This window comes from Myxocyprinus asiaticus, chromosome 43, assembly GCF_019703515.2.
Source record: "Myxocyprinus asiaticus isolate MX2 ecotype Aquarium Trade chromosome 43, UBuf_Myxa_2, whole genome shotgun sequence".
In the NCBI taxonomy this organism is placed as follows: domain Eukaryota; kingdom Metazoa; phylum Chordata; class Actinopteri; order Cypriniformes; family Catostomidae; genus Myxocyprinus; species Myxocyprinus asiaticus.
This window is the reverse complement of record NC_059386.1, coordinates 17,626,776-17,645,158: the sequence shown is the minus strand read 5'-3', so window position 1 is coordinate 17,645,158 and position 18,383 is coordinate 17,626,776. Positions and strand designations below refer to the sequence as shown.

The window sequence follows — 18,383 nt, the reverse complement described above, 5'->3', positions numbered from 1 at the left end:
ACCGTTGTGTCCTTGAGCAAGGTACTTAACTCCAGGTTGCTACAGGGGGATTGTCCCTGTAATAAGGGCACTGTAAGTTGCTTTGGATAAAAGTGTCTGCTAAATGTAATAACATTTTAAGTTTCTGTTAAAACCACCTTAAGATCGACCAATTTTTCAATATATTCCTATAAGTATACATATTTTGTGGTTATTTTGTTCTTCAAATTACATGTTTTATACAGGAATCAATATGCTAAATTATGTGAACATTTTACTTCAGCAGATAAAAGAATGGTGTACTTTAATTTTTACATAAATACACACCAACCAATACACTATTGCTCTTTTAAAACAACGTGAAGCTATTGGCCAGAACAATAAAAGTGCAACAACAATACATGCTTTCAATCAATTATTTTGACAGTTGAAATTCAACAGTCATGACAACTGAACCTACCATTCAAAATAAACACCAAATGGAAGCAAAGAAATGGTTACTGTGGGTCTTTACAATAATGCTTCTAAGGTTTTAAAGATTAATAATAATGTGTATCTAAAATATAAACAATAATGTGAATAACGGCACTAATTACCTTCAATATAGTTCTCAATTTATCTATAGTATGGACTGTATCAGTATACATTTGTTAAAAGATTCAGATTAGGATTGCATGGGGAAAATGTTATTTGGACATGGTGATACTGCCATGTAGGGGTGGGAATTTGAGGCAATATCACGATTTAGTTTGATTCCGATTCTTGTTGTTGCAATTAGATTCTTAATTCACGACTCAAAACAATTCGATTCAATAAAAAGAGCACTGTGTGTCAAACCCGACTCCCTCTGCCCACTGAGCTGCAAATGAAGCATTAAGCTGCTCTTGATGAGAGACATTGTCTGACTAACAGAAAAAAATAGCGTACAGTTACATACATACATAAATATTGTCATGTGAAAAAGAAAGTACACCCTCCGTGAATTCTATGGTTTTACGTATCAGGACATAATAAAAATCATCTGGTCCTTAGCAGGTCTTAAAATTAGGTAAATACAAACTCAGATGAACAACAACACATGACATATTACACCATATCATGATTTATTTAACAAAACTAAAGCCAAAATGGAGAAGCCATGTGTGAAAAACTAAGTACACCTCATGATTCAATAGCTTGTAGAACCACCTTTAGCAGCAATAACTTCAAGTAATCATTTTCAGTATGACTTTATCATTCTCCCACATCGTTGTGGAGGAATTTTGGCCCACTCTTCTTTACAACGTTTCTTCAGTTCATTGAGGTTTGCGGGCATTTGTTTATGCACAGCTCTCTTAAGGTCCTGCCACAGCATTTCAATCGGGTTGAGGTCTGGACTTGGACTGGGCCATTGCAACACCTTGATTCTTTTCTTTTTCAGCCATTCTGTTGTAGATTTGCTCGTGTGCTTGGGATCATTGTCCTGTTGCATGACCCAATTTCGGCCAAGCTTTAGCTGTTGGACAGATGGCCTCACATTTGACTCTAGAATACTTTGGTATACAGAGGAGTTCATGGTCGACTCAATGACTGCAAGGTGCCCAGGTCCTGTGGCTGCAAAACAAGCCCAAATCATCATCCCTCCACCACCGTTCTTGACAGTTAGTATGAGGTGTTTGTGCTGATATGCTGAGTTTGGTTTTCGCCAAAAGTGGCACTGTGCATTATGGCCAAACATCTCCACTTTGGTCTCGTCTGTCCAAAGGACATTGTTCCAGAAGTCTTGTGGTTTGTTCAGATGCAACTTTGCAAACCTAAGCTGTGCTGCCATGTTCTTTTTAGAGAGATGAGGCTTTCTCCTGGCAACCCTTCCAAACAAACCATACTTGTTCAGTCTTTTTCTAATTGTACTGTCAAGTACTTTAACATTTAACATGCTAACTCAGATGTAACTCTTGGGTTTTTTGCAATTTCTCTGAGCATTGCACGGTCTGACCTTGGGGTGAATTTGCTGGGACATCCACTCCTGGGAATATTGGCAACTATCTTGAATGTTTTCCACTTGTGAATAATCTTTCTCACTGTAGAATGATGGACTTTAAATTGTTTAGAAATGGCCTTATAACCCTTCCCAGATTGATGGGCAGCAACAATTGCTTCTCTAAGATCATTGCTGATGTCTTTCCTCCTTGGCATTGTGTTAACACACACCTGAATGCTCCAGACCAGCAAACTGCTAAAACTTCAGCTTTTATAGAGGTGGTCACACTTGCTGATGATCAATTAATCAAGGGCATTAGATTAGCAGCACCTGGCTACTACTAAGCCTCTTAATTCCTATGGAAGCAGTAAGGGTGTGCTTAGTTTTTCACACATGGCTTCTCATTTTGGCTTTATATTTGTTAAATAAATCATGACACGGTGTAATATGTCATGTGCTGTTGTTCATTTGAGGTTGTCTTTATCTAATTTTAAGACCTGCTTAGGACCAGACGATTTTTATTATGTCCTGATTCGTAAAACCATAGAATTCAAGGAGGGTGTACTTTCTTTTTCACATTACTGTATATATATATATATACATATATATATATATACACACACACACACACACACGTATATATACACATATATATTAAACATATATATACATATATATTACACAACAATTTCAACAATAACAGTAAGATGGAAAGTATGCTGAAAAAATTTAAAGGATTGGGATTTTGAAGGTGGGGTATGCGATTCTAATCCAGTTCACGTCTTTTTGTCAAATTCAGCGAATATCTCCTCACAGTATGCTAGCTGTCCGTTCAGTGTGTGCGCTGAAAAAATACTCCGGTGTTTGTACACAGCCCTGGTTCTGTAAAAGGGAAATAAACAAAGTGGCTCGGACCGAGCCACACAACACTATTCCAGCCATTATTTGTGTGTCAGGGAACGTTACATTACTTGCCCACGGACATTCAGCGTACTTTCTAGCTTGTCAAGATATGCTGTTGTTGTGCTGTTAGCTGTAGTAGCAAGGGAGGTGTGAGTATCGCTGTCTGGAGCTGGTTTGCTGGCTCTGGGAAACCGTCTCATCCTCTCTGGCTGTTAGCTTTGCAGCAGCAGCTGTAGAGACAGTTTGCTAACCCACAACCTAGTTAAGCTAACCCACAACTAGCTAACGTTAGTTATATTACTTGCTGTGTTGTTGTTTGCTCTATATCATGGTATTTGTCATGGTATTTGATTTCTCCAGAATCGCATACCCCACCTTTAACTATATGAAATGCTCACATCAAATATCTCATAGAATGACATGTCACTGTTCATTATCACTGTGCACTTTAGTTTTCTTCAGTCTCAATTCACTCACCCTTAGCTGTCACTACATAACAGTTTTAACATTAACTCTGAGAAAGATGTCAGTCATCTTAAGAGGCATCCATAAGGAAGAAAATTCCATAACTCCAGGCTTTGGACACTGTGAGCGGCTTCTCTCAATGATCTTGTTAGCCATCATTAAACCAGTGGCCACCGCCTCGTCTGTGAAAAGATCAAATCAAACGTTTATCTGTTTGAACCTGCAACCTGTGTACAGTAATTCTGACACATCCTGTGCACTTTTTAGATCAATTTAGCATGCATACATTTGTAATGTAAAATGTAAAAATCTGAAATCATGATAACTGTTGTTGTTATTGTTATCATCAGTGATTGTAGTATTAGTATCTGAATTAGCTGATCAACTGGAAGTTACTGAATTTCAGTGACTGATTTTCCACTTTTTTCTGCTCTGTCTTTGTAACTCTAACACTTAAGAGTGTGTTGTCTGGCATAATAAGCAGTTTGATTATATAACTTGCTGGCAAATTAAAAAAAAAAAAAAAAATCTTGAATCATAGTATGTGTAAGTTGTAGCACTAACACTAACATTCCAGCCTTCATACTGCATCAATTTGGTTATTCCATTTTCTAATGTTGTGTGAACACAACCAAAAAAAAAAAAAACCTTGGTCACGTCTGTTTGCTTGTAGGAATCTTCTGAAGACATGTGGGAACACAGCGAAATATGGCCCTGATGACTGGGTTGAACTGAGGTTTTCTGACATATCAGGGACAGAAGTGACAAAAACAGGGAAAAAAAGCACAGAAATAAGATAAGGGTTAAAATCCACTATTCACTATAAGGGTTAATTGTAATCACTTTTTAAGTACGGTTCCCACACATTTTCTGTGTCAAAATGCCACACAAATGTAACAAGGTTTTCATTATTACCTTAGTCAGCTTTATAACAATAATCACATGTAACGTTAGCTCTTTGGACTAATATCAAGAGCTAACTGCATCTTTCACTTTTACTGCCAAGTTAGCACATTAAAAATAAGCTCAATAATACAACAATGACCACTACAAACTGAGTAACGTTTGTTTGCCTGTACTGAACTTAACAGATGCACCATCAAATTAAATTTCTAAGACTAACGTCCCTCAGCTCGTTAAAGGGGTTAAAACTTCAGCTCTGGTATTGTTTTGATAGCTTAAATCTGTACACTTTGACAGCTTAGCTTAACCTTGCTGTTAGCTTGCACTAGCTTGACATCAGAACGCCACTATTATAATAAAGTAACTAAAAACAAAGTAAGCCGGTTTCACTCCCAGCAAATCAGCGGATATTTTACAAAAATAAAACCAAGACATTACCTTTAGTTGATGCTAAACATTAACACTTGGCGTGAACACGGACTTCTGTGCAGCCAGGCTGTCTCTTCATTCTTCAGACAGCTCTCCCGTGTCACAGCTGGAGCTCAGATTCAAACAACTGATTCTCGGGCATTCATTGGCTGAACAGTTCCGGCAACGACGATTTTGTCCAATCACAACACAGAACTGTTTGCTGCCCTCATTTTCTGCGGTTTACAATAAAGTTTTATTCTGCCAAATATAACCTGATGTTACAATTTACCACATTTTTTAAAGAGAGGGGTAACAAATTACTTAACAGTTTGACATTATTAAATTATTTGAATCAAAATATACTTTATTATTTGTGTGTGTTTCTGTGTGTGTATGAAGGACTAGTGCATTATAATAAAAACAAGTATTGTGCTAGAGCGTAGAGATTAAAATATCTTCCCTGTCCAAATATATTTTTACTTTTAAATCATTAATATTTGACCATAAGTCCAGGTTTGGTCAAATGCAGATGTTAAGCTACTGTTTTTGGTTAAATGTAATGTCTTTGTTAATGTGGAACTTAAATGAATTAACCATGCATTTAATGTTAGAAAATGGAAAATGACTGTTAAGCTGCAGTTGTCGTATTTTTTATTTTTTTATTACACTGTATTGGAAGTAATTTTATAGAATAGTTCTGTAAAATTTATTTTCATTAGGTTTTATAATGTGTTTATTACTTAAAATTTACAGCAAACATGTGTAAAAAAAAAAACAAAAAAAAAAACATTTCTGTGTTTTTAAATAAGTGCACACAGAGCAGGAAAAATGTTAAAAAACAATTTATTGGTCTGTGTTTTTACACTGATAACTGTGTTTTTACACTGATATCTACTAAAGTAACACTCAAACCGTAAAAAAAAAAAAATGTACAGTCGTGTTATAAAATGGTGAGTTCTTATAATTTAAAGTTACAGATTTTTACTGTACTTTTACAGCAGATTTATTGAAAAACATGGTTTTCCTGTATTTTACAGGTATATTCTCTTATTATGAAAAAGATAGAAAAAAATCTGTATTTATTTACAGTAAATGTCCAGCTGCTCTGGAGCTCCTGTTCCTCTCACACTTACTTCCTGAAGAGAACAGACATGAAGTGCACTGTTTCCTCTCAAAAAATAAAGTGTTATGATAAAGAAATTAAGGTTTCATTCATCATTTTACAAGGTTATGTTAATTAGTAAATGCATTAGGAATCATGAACTAATAATGACCATTATTTTTTTAAACATTTATTAATCTTGATTAATGTTATTTTCTAATGTTTACATTATGCTAACATACTGTATATAACTTTAATGCTAATCATTTATAAGTATTTGCTCAAATTATTATTAACCAATATTTATGTGTTGTTAATGTATTGTTATTTTTTTTTGTAAAGTAATTTTATTATTTAATGTTAGCAAAATGTTTTTTTTTTTTTTTCTTCTGTGAGGTTGGTATTCTTAGTTAGCAACTGGTCTCTCTCTTGTGTGAAGTTTTTGCTCTCGATGTAAAAGTAGATGATCTGGACACACAGCACTATGACTGCAGCCAGCAGAACACACAGCAGCCCCAAACACACTGCAGCTGCTCTGGAGCTTCTGTTCCTCACACACTCCCTTCTCTCTGCTCCCTTCCCTATTTCTTCCAACATGGTTAAAAAATAAATGAGCATGCATTTAAACTCATTTTAATTCATTTTAGCTAAGAAAGTAATTTAATTACCTGTATATTGAAGTGGCTGTTGTGTTTGTGTATTGGAGTTTGACTCTGTCCTGAAGTCATGATTTCTCAAAAAATCTCTGGTGTCATAGATATCCACCATCATCTCCACTCTTTCTTTGTCCATTCCATGAGACTAATGCCTCATCATGGTGACATAAATGTCATTAGACATTCCTGGCTGTTTACACTAAGACATTATAACATGCTCTTCTTTGTTGTTGTTGTTTTTTGTTGTTTTTTTTATTTTTATTTTTATTTTTTATTTTTTTTCTATGGATCTGATCAAGTAGGTAGCTCACTTATTCTTTTTAACTTCAGTAGGCATAACAACACCATTTGTGGTCATTTTGTGAAGACCAAGATCATGTGACTTCAAAACCTTAAGAGTGCTTAGCTGCTTAGGTGTAAACATTTATTATTATTATTATTATTATTATTATTATTATTATTATTATTATAAAATGCCATACAGAAAAGTTCCCTTTTACCATATACAGATATCACTGATATAAATCTCCTGAAATACATCACACTTGAAAATTTGCATATTGAAAGCAGGATGCTCAGTCTTGCATATTTTTCTTTCATTCTTCCTTACACTGGTTTAAGTTGGCTCCATAGTAAACATTTCACAAACTAACTTTTACCATGACTGAGTGATTTGATGCTTTCTTAACAAAGGGAACATCAAATTACAAATATGCCAAGACATCTTCGGTCATAAAAAAATAAATAAAATAAACACACACACACACACACACACACACACACACACACACACACACACACACACATATATATATATATATATATATATATATATATATATATATATATATATATATATATATATATAAACATGTATTCCATGTAATATGTAATTTTTCATATCTGTTCTCAGAGATTTTTTTATTCAGGTACACTGCACTGCTCTGAACTGTGCTGCTTTTTCACACTATTTTAGAAGGTGCCAGTGATGTCAAAGTGCAGCAGCAAAAATGTTGTTTTATTTTTATTTTTATTTTTTTCATTCCTTTTTAGTCATATTGTTTCAAACTACCAGATTTACTACTGGATTTACTATGTAGTGAATATATTAAGTTTGGCTTACTTTCATTTTTAACACTGAAATGAAAGAGTGTCCATCCACTCTTTACTAAGGAAGTATAATTTAGGCAAAGAAAGTATCATATAGATGTCAGAGCACTTTATAAGGAACACTTTTACACCTACTTATGTATGCGATTATCTAATCAGCCAATCGTTTGGCAGCAGTGCAATGCATAAAATCATTCAGATACGGGTCAGGAGCTTCAGTTAATGTTCACATCAACCATTAGAATGGAGGAAAAATGGGATCTCAGTGACTTTGACTGTGGCATGACTGTTGGTGCTAGACAGGCTTGTTTTAATATGTCTGTAACTGCTGATCTCTTGGGATTTTCACGCACAACAGCCTCTAGAGTTTGCTCAGAATGGTGCCAAAAACAATAAAATGTCCAGTGAGCGGCAGTTCTGCAGACGGAAACGCTTTGTTGATGAGAGAATGGCCAGACTTGTTTGAACTGACAAAGTCTACGGTAACTCAGATAACCACTCTGGAACAATTGTGGTGAGAAGAATAGAATGGTTGGCACTGCTTTGGCGGCATGAGGGGGACCTACACAATATTAGGTGGGAGGTTTTAATGTTGTGGCTGATCGGTATATACACCTGCAGCTGAAGACCTGCATAATGGATAAATGGGGGAACTTGTCTCCCGTACCCAAATGCTTAATAAGTGTTATTAAACGAATTGGTGATGTTTCACAGTGGTAAACACTCGACTGCCCCAACTTTTTTGGAGCATGTTGCAATCATCTGATTTGAAATTACATAAAAAAAAAAAAAGAAAAAGGAAAAATTCACAGGGTAAAACATCATATAATGTGTAGTTGTAGAGCTTTCAATATTGCAAAGGGTTATTATAATTTACAAATCACTCATTTTTGTTTTTATTAGCATTTTTCATACTGTCCCATCTTTTTCGGAATTGGGGTTGTAGTTTTATGCAGGATTTTATCAACATGATAAAAAAAAATTTAAAATCCTTTGTTGCCGGGTCACTTGTAACAGTGACACGAGGTATCTAGAGAGGATACATGCAGTGTTTTTCTTTCTGATAAAAAATAAATAAAACTTTAAATGTAGAGAAGAGCGTGCTACGGATTAAACTGTGTCATTCCTCATTCCCAAATGAGCATGAAGTAAATCGGCGAGGACACCTACATTTCCTCCAAGGTAAATTAAAGCTAATTACTGAACGTTAATCCATTTTTGTATTGATTCATATAATGGTAAAAGCTATTGTAAATAAACAGTTCACAGCATAAAAATGAGTGTGTTATGAGACATTATGAGCAGTTTTATTCGTTTGAGCTAATATTTTCAGGTGTGTAATTGCTATCAAATGATGGTTTTCTCTTTTCAAGTGACTGTGATAATAATTTTTCTTTATTCTGGTTCACAGTCTCCACAGTTTTCAATCAAGTTACTGTGTAATTTAATGATTTCTGTTACAAAAAACACAAGATAGATATGTTTTACAATGTCACTCTTCATTCCAGCCCATTTAAGAATATTATCCATTCCGTCTATGAGAATATTTAGCAAAAAAAAAAAAAAAAAATGTACCGTTGTAGATACCAGGTTATAACGCTCTTCAAAATCATTTGATGATTATTTGATACATTTCAGTTTCACTGAAATGATCAGTTGAAAATGTTCACAAACATCTCTTTTAAAAACTAAACGTGGGGGCCTGGGTAGCTCAGCGAGTATTGACGCTGACTACCACCACTGGAGTCACGAGTTTAAATCCAGGGCGTGCTGAGTGACTCCAGCCAGGTCTCCTAAGCAACCAAATTGGCCCAGTTGCTAGGGAGGGTATAGTCATATGGGGTAACCTCCTCTTGGTCACGATTAGTGGTTCTCGCTCTCAGTGGGGCGCTTGGTAAGTTGTGCGTGGATCGTGGAGGGCAGCATGAGCCTCCACATGCCGTGAGTCTCCACAGTGTCATGCACGACGAGCCATGTGATAAGATGTGCAGATTGACAGTCTCAGAAGTGGAGGCAACTGAGACTTGTCCTCCGCCACCTGATTGATGTGAGTAACCATGCCACCACGAGGACCTACTAAGTAGTGGGAATTGGGCATTCCAAATTAGGAGAAAAAAAAAAACTAAACTTGATTGCAGGCAGTTAGTGAATAAGTCGCAGGTGTTTGCGCTAAAATACCACGTGCAAATGTGCCGTGACTCTTTAGTGAATCTGCCCCACAGTTCGGTAATTTACGGGAGTCACAACCGCATTCTACAACCGAATTACATCCTGAAATGTTCAGAAAGTGACAACCACATTTTCAATATGCGTATTGGAGTAACTCCTGTTCTGAAACATGTGGAATGAAATTTAGGGCATTCACTCAGGCAGTTTAATGCAGTTGTCACTCCTGAACTTTGTTCTGTGTACATGGCCATATAGAACTTCTGACAGTTTGTCTAACCAAACCTTATATGTCATCTGATCCCAAATAAATCACAGTTTTGAGTTGATTTAATTAGACATTAAGTAGAGTTTTTTTTTAAGTACATTCCTTTTTTGCTAAAAGTATATAACTTTTTCAGTGTTAAAATGCTTCCTTCTATCCCAACTTTTTTATCTTTTATCCCAACTTTTTATGCAGAGACAACTATAAGTAAGCCGTTCATAAGTTAATTTTCTCGAAAACTGTAAACTCTGTGTCTCTGTGGTGCTATCCTGCGTTTGTTTTGAGCGACCCGCGGCTACGAGCGGCTTTAAAAGGAAATCACCGTTTTATCGAAAAACTTGAAAAAAGTGAGTAAATACACAAACACAAGAACTGCACATATCTTCTGTAGTGTGTCTTATATCAACATGTAATGAAACTGAAGCACATGCATGAGAGTACATTTTCTATTCATTCATAAATGTGAAGAAAATTTTATTTTATGTAATGGGCTCTTTTGCAAAGCTCTTCTCACAGATCCATTTATACTTATAATTACATGGATAGTCAGCCAACTTTGATGAAAGAGTAAGAGCACAGTTCTCTCCTGTATTGCCATTGGGCTCCATATACCCCCAGAATCTGAAACAACAGATCCGCATAAGATCTCCAGTGCTGCTTTCTGTGTGATATGATATACTGACTGTGAGAATCATTTATAGGATAATAATCAGATTAATATAGTGGTTTCTCACCCAGCAGTCAGTGTGCTGCCATCGACCCATTTCCATGTGCCCTCTTCATCACTGTCAGTCAGTCCAATCCACATTATGCTACCAACAGTAATGTTCTTAACAAACTCCTTGAAGAATGAACCAGGAACAAATGAAAATTATCTTCAATGCTGAACAAACATACACTCACACATTACAGACTATACAAGCTTTCTCTGTCTCTCTCGTTGTTTTTTTTCACTCACTTGTTCCTTTGTGTTGTTTATGATCAGCAGATCGGCTCCTCTCTCTGTACAGTATATTCTGCTCTCATTCCAGCTCTCCCTCTCAGAGGAAATGTAGTAAAAACTGAATTGATAGTAAATCCATCCATCTGTTAATACAACCAGTTCATCTATTAGCCCTTTTTTACCATCCACACTGAATTAAACTTATTATAACACATTGTGCATATGTATTAAAATGGAATACTTTTGTAGTTCAAGATTAGCCTTTTCAAAAAGACATCACTACCATTTTCATTTAATAATTCATCCCTTTATTAATTTATTATTTTCAAGTTTGTGTTACTGGGTAATAACTGGTCTCTCTCTTCATTTAGTTTTCATGTGAAACAATCTCTGTATTGAGTTAAGAAACTTACCCACTTTACCAAGAGTCATCTGGAATTCATTTTTCTCTCGTTTAAGCTGGTCTCTCTCTTTAGTCAGATTGTCATTCTTGAATATTATCCACTCTCTCTCTTGAGTGAACATGACACACAGCACTATGACTGCAGCCAGCAGAAGAACACACAGCAGCCCCAAACACACTGTAGCTGCTCTGGAGCCCCTCTTCTTTACAGGGTCACTTCCTAAGGGTAACAGACATTAAGACAATGGCCCTGTCCCAAATGGCACACTTGATGTAGACTTGCGGTCTCGTGGCCTTCATTTGCGCTTTACTGCAAGAAGTCCACAAGACCGTAGGGTGTCCCATTTGACAATTTAGCACTACGAGGGGTGCTCGTGAATGCCCCCTTTGCACCCTCAATGCGCCCATTGGCTGAGCCTGCAGTTACCGTTACTGATCCTCTCGACCAATCACAGCGGACTGGAGTTTCCGAGCTGGATGAAAAATATGGCGGATGAGGCGGTCAATCGCGGATTAAAGACGCGCTTCCTGCCTCCTCCTCCACGCGTGACCTTACCAACGAGCTTACGTCATCCCTCTCATGAGCGCGCGTCACAGAGATGTATGGAAGCGAACATTTGTAGTTAAAAAGTATAGAAGTATTGTTTTGTTTCTAAAAATAATCAATCATTTGGGTTCAGAAGAACTTTATTTGTCGACTGGAGTCGTGTGGATTATTTTGATGCACCCTAAATATGCATTTTGGACCGTCAAAAAATGGAGTACATTCACTTGCATTGTTTAAAGGAGGAGGCTTGAAATGAAATCCTAAAAATCTTAAATTCTGTTTTGATGAAGAAAGAAACTCAGATACATTAATGCACATGGCTGTAGCTTGTAAGATTGCTTATATTTATTGATAAACAAACAGTGAATTGTTTACCCACAGAAATGTGGCTGTGTATATTTTATAACTATTTTTGCGGCATATGGCAGTGTGTGCTTTCTATACATTTTACTGTGTTCTAAGCACCTGCCTGTAACCATCCATGTCTCTGAATCATGTTTGTGTGTTCTCATAAGATTTAAAACGATGGGGTTTTGTTGCTGTAGTTATATGCGTGCTTTGTTTTTCAGAGGTTCTTGATTACATTATCTAATGCTTTATTGTCAGTGTGTTGCTTGAAATTATTTAATAAAAACAAATATTCAATAGTGAGTTAAAATTGTAAGTGTGTTCCTTTACCCTATCTATCAATGCCATGACTTTTTCAAATAATAATTTGTAAAACTGCATGTATTTAAAAACATAATGTAAAAAAATGCGTCCTCTGATTGAAGTTTTGAAGTTTGTCCCAAATCCACACTTTTATCACTCATGCACCCTCATGGACTTGCTGACTAGCGCCCCATCAGTCTGCACTCACTTACGTTACCAAAGTCTGCACTCTTGACAAGAGCGGAGGGTGCCATTTGGGACAGGGCCAGTCTCTTTCCTTCACCATTTAGGACACCCAACATCAACCAAAAAACCTTCCAAAATGTGGCAATTATGGTACCTTCATATGCTTATTATTCTAACTGTTGTCATAATGTTTTATGAGGAAAATGTTTAAATTAAACTCAGTGTGTTGAAATTAAACTCACATTACCTGTGTGTTGAGGTGATTGGATGGTTGTTGTTTTAGGGTGCTCCTTCTCTTTCCTGTGTTTAATATCTCTTACAGTCTCAGCAGTGACATAGATATCAACAGTCCTCTTTACTGTGTCTTCTGTGTCCATTGTACTTTCATATATAGTATTTTCCACATATTTAGACATGTCTAGCGCAGCCGAGATGGTAACAATCGTGTAACTATATAGTGCAAATGTAAAGTGTTATTAAAAGTTATATCTAACAACTAACTAATACCTCTCTTGTGGTGGACTTTGTTGTACTCTTGATGAGTGTCCATGCAGCAAGGTTTCAAGTATTTTGCAAAAAGGAACTTCTATGTGGAAACGTTATTGATAAAGGAACTTACTACATGCAGGAACTCAACACAGAATGTCCAAATGTCTTTGTTCTTTTTTTTAAATTAATTTTTGTATCCCCTTTTCCAATTTGGAATGCCCAATTCCCACTACTTAGTAGGTCCTCGTGGTGGCGCGGTTACTTAATCTGGGTGGCGGAGGACAAGTCTCTGTTCCCTCCGTTTCTGAGACCGTCATTCCGTGCATCTTATCACATGGCTCACTGTGCATGACACCGTGGAGACTCACAGCATGTGGAGGCTCATGCTACCCTCCGCGATCCACGCACAACTTACCCCCTTTGAGAGCGGGAACCCCTAATCGTGACCACGAGGAGTTTACCCCATGTGACTCTACCTCCCTAGCAACTGGGCCAATTTGGTTGCTTAGGAGACCTGGCTGGAGTCACTCAGCACGCCCTGGATTCGAACTCATGACTCCAGGGGTGGTAGTCAGTGTCAATACTCACTGAGCTACACAGGCCCCCCAAAATTGTCTTTGTTTTTACAGAAACTGACGATATCTGGAACCTTTCTCTTTATAATTACTTAAAATGTTGTTATCACCAGCATTTCCAAAAGTTTCGTTTGGCCCATTTACAAGTTCATAGGAGGCGCCTTAAATATGCTTCCAATATGCTCCTTTAAATACCTTTAATGATTATTAACCTTTTCAGACCCCAATTATGTTCCAGGGACACACAAATATGACCATGCTTTAGTTCTGCTTTAAATGCAGCCACAAATAAGTTTATGGTAATGTGATATGATGCTCATAGTTTGACTTAGCAGCATCTAATATAATAATTATTTGTGATTTCAGGGGCACCAAATTACAAAAACCTTAAAAAAACACCAGAGGAAACTAACATCTATTGGACTGCATACAGGGTCTGAAAGGGGTTAACGTGATTACCTAGAAAAACCCCATAAAATACTCTCTCTCCCTCTTTCTCTATCACTCTCCATGTCACTCCCTTAGACAATAGTATTTGCCAACTTCACAGCTTCTCTTTTCACTATCAAATGATCTTGCAGAGAATACTGATTACCTCAGAAGATTATTTTGGGGAAGCAAATGCTGTTAATTCCTCTTTTCTTTCTGTGCCCAGTGGCATGTAAGCTTCATTGAAATCATACAGATATCAAATGTAGTTATTGTATTATAAGACAGTGTGTATTAAGATTGTTTAATATTAAAGGGATAGTTCACATTATTTGCTCACCCTTACACTTCCTCATGCTTTGAGGCGCTCTATGCATGCACCACGCGCAAGGAAGTGTAATTGAGCTTCTCTCATGAGTGCGTCAATGAGACTGCTGATGTCAAGATTTATAGTGGAAAAGAAGTTTAGTCTGTTTCTCACCCAAAATGGATTGCATCGCTTTAGAAGACATGGATTAAACCACTTTGTTTGTGTGGATTTCCTTTATGCTGCCTTTATGTTCTTTTTGGAGCTTGACAGTTTTAGACCCCATTGACTTGCATTGTATGGATATATTCACATTATATCTCCATCGGAAAATCTTTGTTTGTGTTCCACAGAATTAAACAATTAATACGAGTTTAAGACGGCATAAGAGTGAGTAATGAGAGAATTCTAATTTTTGGGTAAACTATTTCTTTAAAGCTGTTAAATTACAAGGTATTACTGAAAATAATTGTAAAAATAACCACCCAAACTAAAACAGGCAAAATAACAAAACACTAAACTTGATGTTTAACAGGTCGAAATAGATGTTCATAATGTACTGTGTTTAAACAATAAGGAGAGGCTTTGCTCTACTGTGAATATAGCCACAGCTAAAGGATGTTGTTAGGCACAATGTGCAGCTTTATTAGGCAAATTTAAGAACAGTGATTCCCAACCGGAGGTAAGTAAGCAAGTTTCAGGGGGTACTTGATTTGCTATGTTGAACCTAACAAGATATATGGCTGGATTTGGGATGGGTAAAAATATTGATGTACCAATTAATCTGCGATCTTCATTTGAACAATCCCGATGTTGATATTTCACTCTATGCAAAGTTAGGTATCGAGATCTTTTAAATGCATGTTGATAGTCAAAGTTAGATTTGACTTGTTCCGTGTGATCCAAAGACGAGATAAACCCAATTAATTTGTAATTGAATAATGTCTCTTTTAATACACTTTCTGTTCTTCACACTCAGTTGTTAATCAAAAACAACCAAACAGAAACATTCATTCTAAACACATAGCACGCATGCACTAAAGAAACTGTGCGCGTTATCTCTCATTAATATGCACTCACTGACTGAACTGCCGGTAGTCTTAAAGAGACAGTAACAATTTAGCTCTTCTTCTACATATCAGTGCAAATACTTGTAAACAATGTAAACATGTAATAAAACATATATATTAAATAGGATATATGCAATTTCAGGACATCATATTTACTGATGAAATACATGGAATTTGTACAGTTTTAGAGAGACAAAATGTTTAGAAGGTCCCCTGTATAATTAGCTGAAAGAGAATGTGTTTCATATGTTAGAAAAATTTACAATATTACTGAAATACATTCATATTAATCGGAACTGAATCAAAATCAAATCTAATCGAGAGCTTGTGTATCGTAATCTTTAGCCCTAATGGGTATAGGTAAAGAGATGTCATTAGACCAAACCAATGCTGATTGATCAAAAATAGCCAATATTTATGACAAGGTTAAATTATATTTAGTCTTTGGTACACATCTCTTTTTTGTGTGTGTGTGTGTGTTTTTTTATTTTTTATGAAGGGGTACTTAAACCTTACTGATGGCTAATATTTTTAACAAAATCCTGAGAAGATGATACAATAACACATTAATATCATAACACATAATAGAGCAATTCCAGTGGACATCCTTTCACTAAGCAGCAAAATCTGTGCATGCGTGCACACACACAAACACTAAATTTACCTAAAAAATAAGGTTACACTAATGAAAGGTTACATTAACTTTTTTCATTGAGGAAATGTATCCTAGTACAAACTGAATTGATAATACATCCATCCATCTGTTAACACAAGTTCAGCTATTAGCTATTTTAGCTGACAGATTATTTATAACAGCTAGTTATAACAAATACTGTTTTTTTTTTTTTTTTTTTTTCAAGCATAAAAATATATGTGTTTGTTTGTGTGGATGACATGTGAAACAGAACAAGCATGAATGTGTCAACTTTGACACCCTAAATGATCACTAATGATTATAAATGTGACACTAACACAAAGGCTTTTCAGTTTTTGTAGATCCAGGAAATGGAAAAAGTGCATTTTAAGTCTAGGCCTTCAGTGCGATTCATGCCATTAAGAAAACTCAGTTTCACAATGAATAATACGCTATGCCTATCATACATTACGTGGTAGTCAACTAATAATACCAACTGACATTTTAAAAACACGTCCACGCACGAAAGCCAGAACTTGAAACGACACTTAATGCTCAAGCAAGCCTAATTTTAACTGCAGCATGACTGTTTTGTGAAATGAACATCAAAAATCATAATTTTTTTCAATATGAATCTACCAAGGAGGTCTATAATACCTGGAAAAATCTATCTGATAATATTTGCGATTTAAATGTTGCTTGCAATAAATTTTGTTTCGTTAAGTTGGATGTGGAATATTCCTACTTGATATCTCCGACCATAAATGCATTCCATTCCCCGATATTCGGAACTGCATTCATTAGAGATGTCTCCTAGCAACCCAACTGATAAACAATGCTGCAGCGCTAGCATTTGTGCTTCAGGTGTATGATTATCAAAAGAGATTATAATGTTTTATACACCTGTTTCTGCAGGCATTTGTTAAACAAGCTTTAATGTCATGTAATGTGGAAACAAACTCATTTATCGATATTACTTAATAAAGTGAATGTTTATCACCTACTTTGTATATCTCCCTGAGTGTCGACATGTTTATGTGACATCATGCACCTGCATCTCGGTGAAATCGGAGTTGAGAATTTCTGATTTCAAGATGCATACCATTGCACTTTTCCTAGTAGGAAGATGTAAAATCCGACTTTCCGAGTTGAATGGAACGCAGCACTACTTTTCAAAACTTGATCTGACACTGAATGCTCAAGCAGCCTAATTTACACTTAGAAAACTCCTGATGTTGCTATAACAATGCAAAAAGCACTTACCAATTTACTTGAAGTGAAAATCAGACCTCCTTTCCTGTTTAATAAATTAAGCAATCACACGGTCATGCAGAACATCTCGTGATTTTAAATCCATAAGGATCTCTTTCTCAATGGCGATAGCGGCAGTGATGACAATCTCGCGCTCTTCACTTTCAAATTACATACATCACTTAAAGCATGGTTGCGTCACTCAAGGCCAGCTAGAAGGCCTTGACTGGGACATATCCTAAAGATCACACCCACCAAGAACAAATAAATCAATGAGATTGGCTGATGAATCTGACAATCTGACTTCAGTTGTTCATTTATTTGCACTGTTGAGGGATTCTGAAGAAATTCTGAAGGCCTGAGGGGGTGGAGCTCAAACTCACGTGCTGCTTCGGGCATGCGATTTGTAAAACAGTTGTCACACTTTGCTTGTTAGCATCAAGGAATAAATTCTGACTGCATAAACTTTTTGATTACATAGAAAATACATAGGCAAAAAGGTGATTGAGAATGATTATATGAAATATTTAATTATTTGGCATGTTAGGCCAGCAGAGAAGGCTTTGCTGGCCCTGAGAATTCGCCACTGATTATACATTATAAATGTATGATGTCTCTATTTTCAGTGTGGACTAACAACAGACTTACAAAATTGGATAGAGAGCACAAGCGAGCAACAGACATGGAGTTTGCGACAGTCTTGCATTCTTTCATTTGACTTTATGTTTTTACCTTTTTTTTTTCTTTTTAAATAATTACTTGATTTTTATATAATTACTTGATTTGATGCTAAAATATAGCAAGCAAAGATTATACAAATAAATTGTAGAATGATACAGATACATTTACATAGATTGTTGTTTTTATTTTGTGATTAACTCAATTCAAGAGATTTCTTTCTTCACTAACAAATTTAGTGAAGTGACATTATTATTAAGAATTATTATTATTGGACATAATAATTTTTTAGAGTGGATG

General features: G+C 36.0%; 2 protein-coding genes and 1 long non-coding RNA gene across 10 annotated transcripts in view; 1 reads left to right on the top strand and 2 right to left on the bottom strand.

The window, feature by feature from the left end:
• The window catches only part of LOC127433199 (cell adhesion molecule 2-like), a 648,459-nt gene that overhangs the window by 477,754 nt on the left and 152,322 nt on the right, over window positions 1-18,383 (top strand). The gene's annotated exons all lie outside the window — the stretch shown is intronic.
• LOC127433200 (CD209 antigen-like protein E) overlaps window positions 1-18,383 on the bottom strand; it is a 50,595-nt gene that overhangs the window by 22,822 nt on the left and 9,390 nt on the right. For 2 of the 5 annotated variants that reach the window (XM_051684929.1, XM_051684928.1), the window contains exons 1-4: window positions 12,898-13,230; window positions 11,277-11,486; window positions 10,879-11,006; window positions 10,655-10,761 (exon numbers count right to left, since the gene is read on the bottom strand). In XM_051684929.1, the coding sequence (XP_051540889.1) occupies window positions 10,655-10,761; window positions 10,879-11,006; window positions 11,277-11,486; window positions 12,898-13,066 (614 nt within the window). In that variant the 5' untranslated portion in view covers window positions 13,067-13,230. Of the gene's footprint in view, window positions 1-6,068; window positions 6,305-10,377; window positions 10,542-10,654; window positions 10,762-10,878; window positions 11,007-11,276; window positions 11,487-12,897; window positions 13,232-18,383 lie in introns of those variants that run through there. The other 3 variants (XM_051684924.1, XM_051684925.1, XM_051684927.1) reach the window with 3 other exon arrangements.
• LOC127433206 (uncharacterized) lies at window positions 2,631-4,780 on the bottom strand. The gene is made up of 3 exons (XR_007895861.1): window positions 4,649-4,780; window positions 3,956-4,048; window positions 2,631-3,489 (listed from the first exon to the last, which is right to left on the bottom strand). It is a non-coding gene; the product is annotated as an uncharacterized LOC127433206 (long non-coding RNA).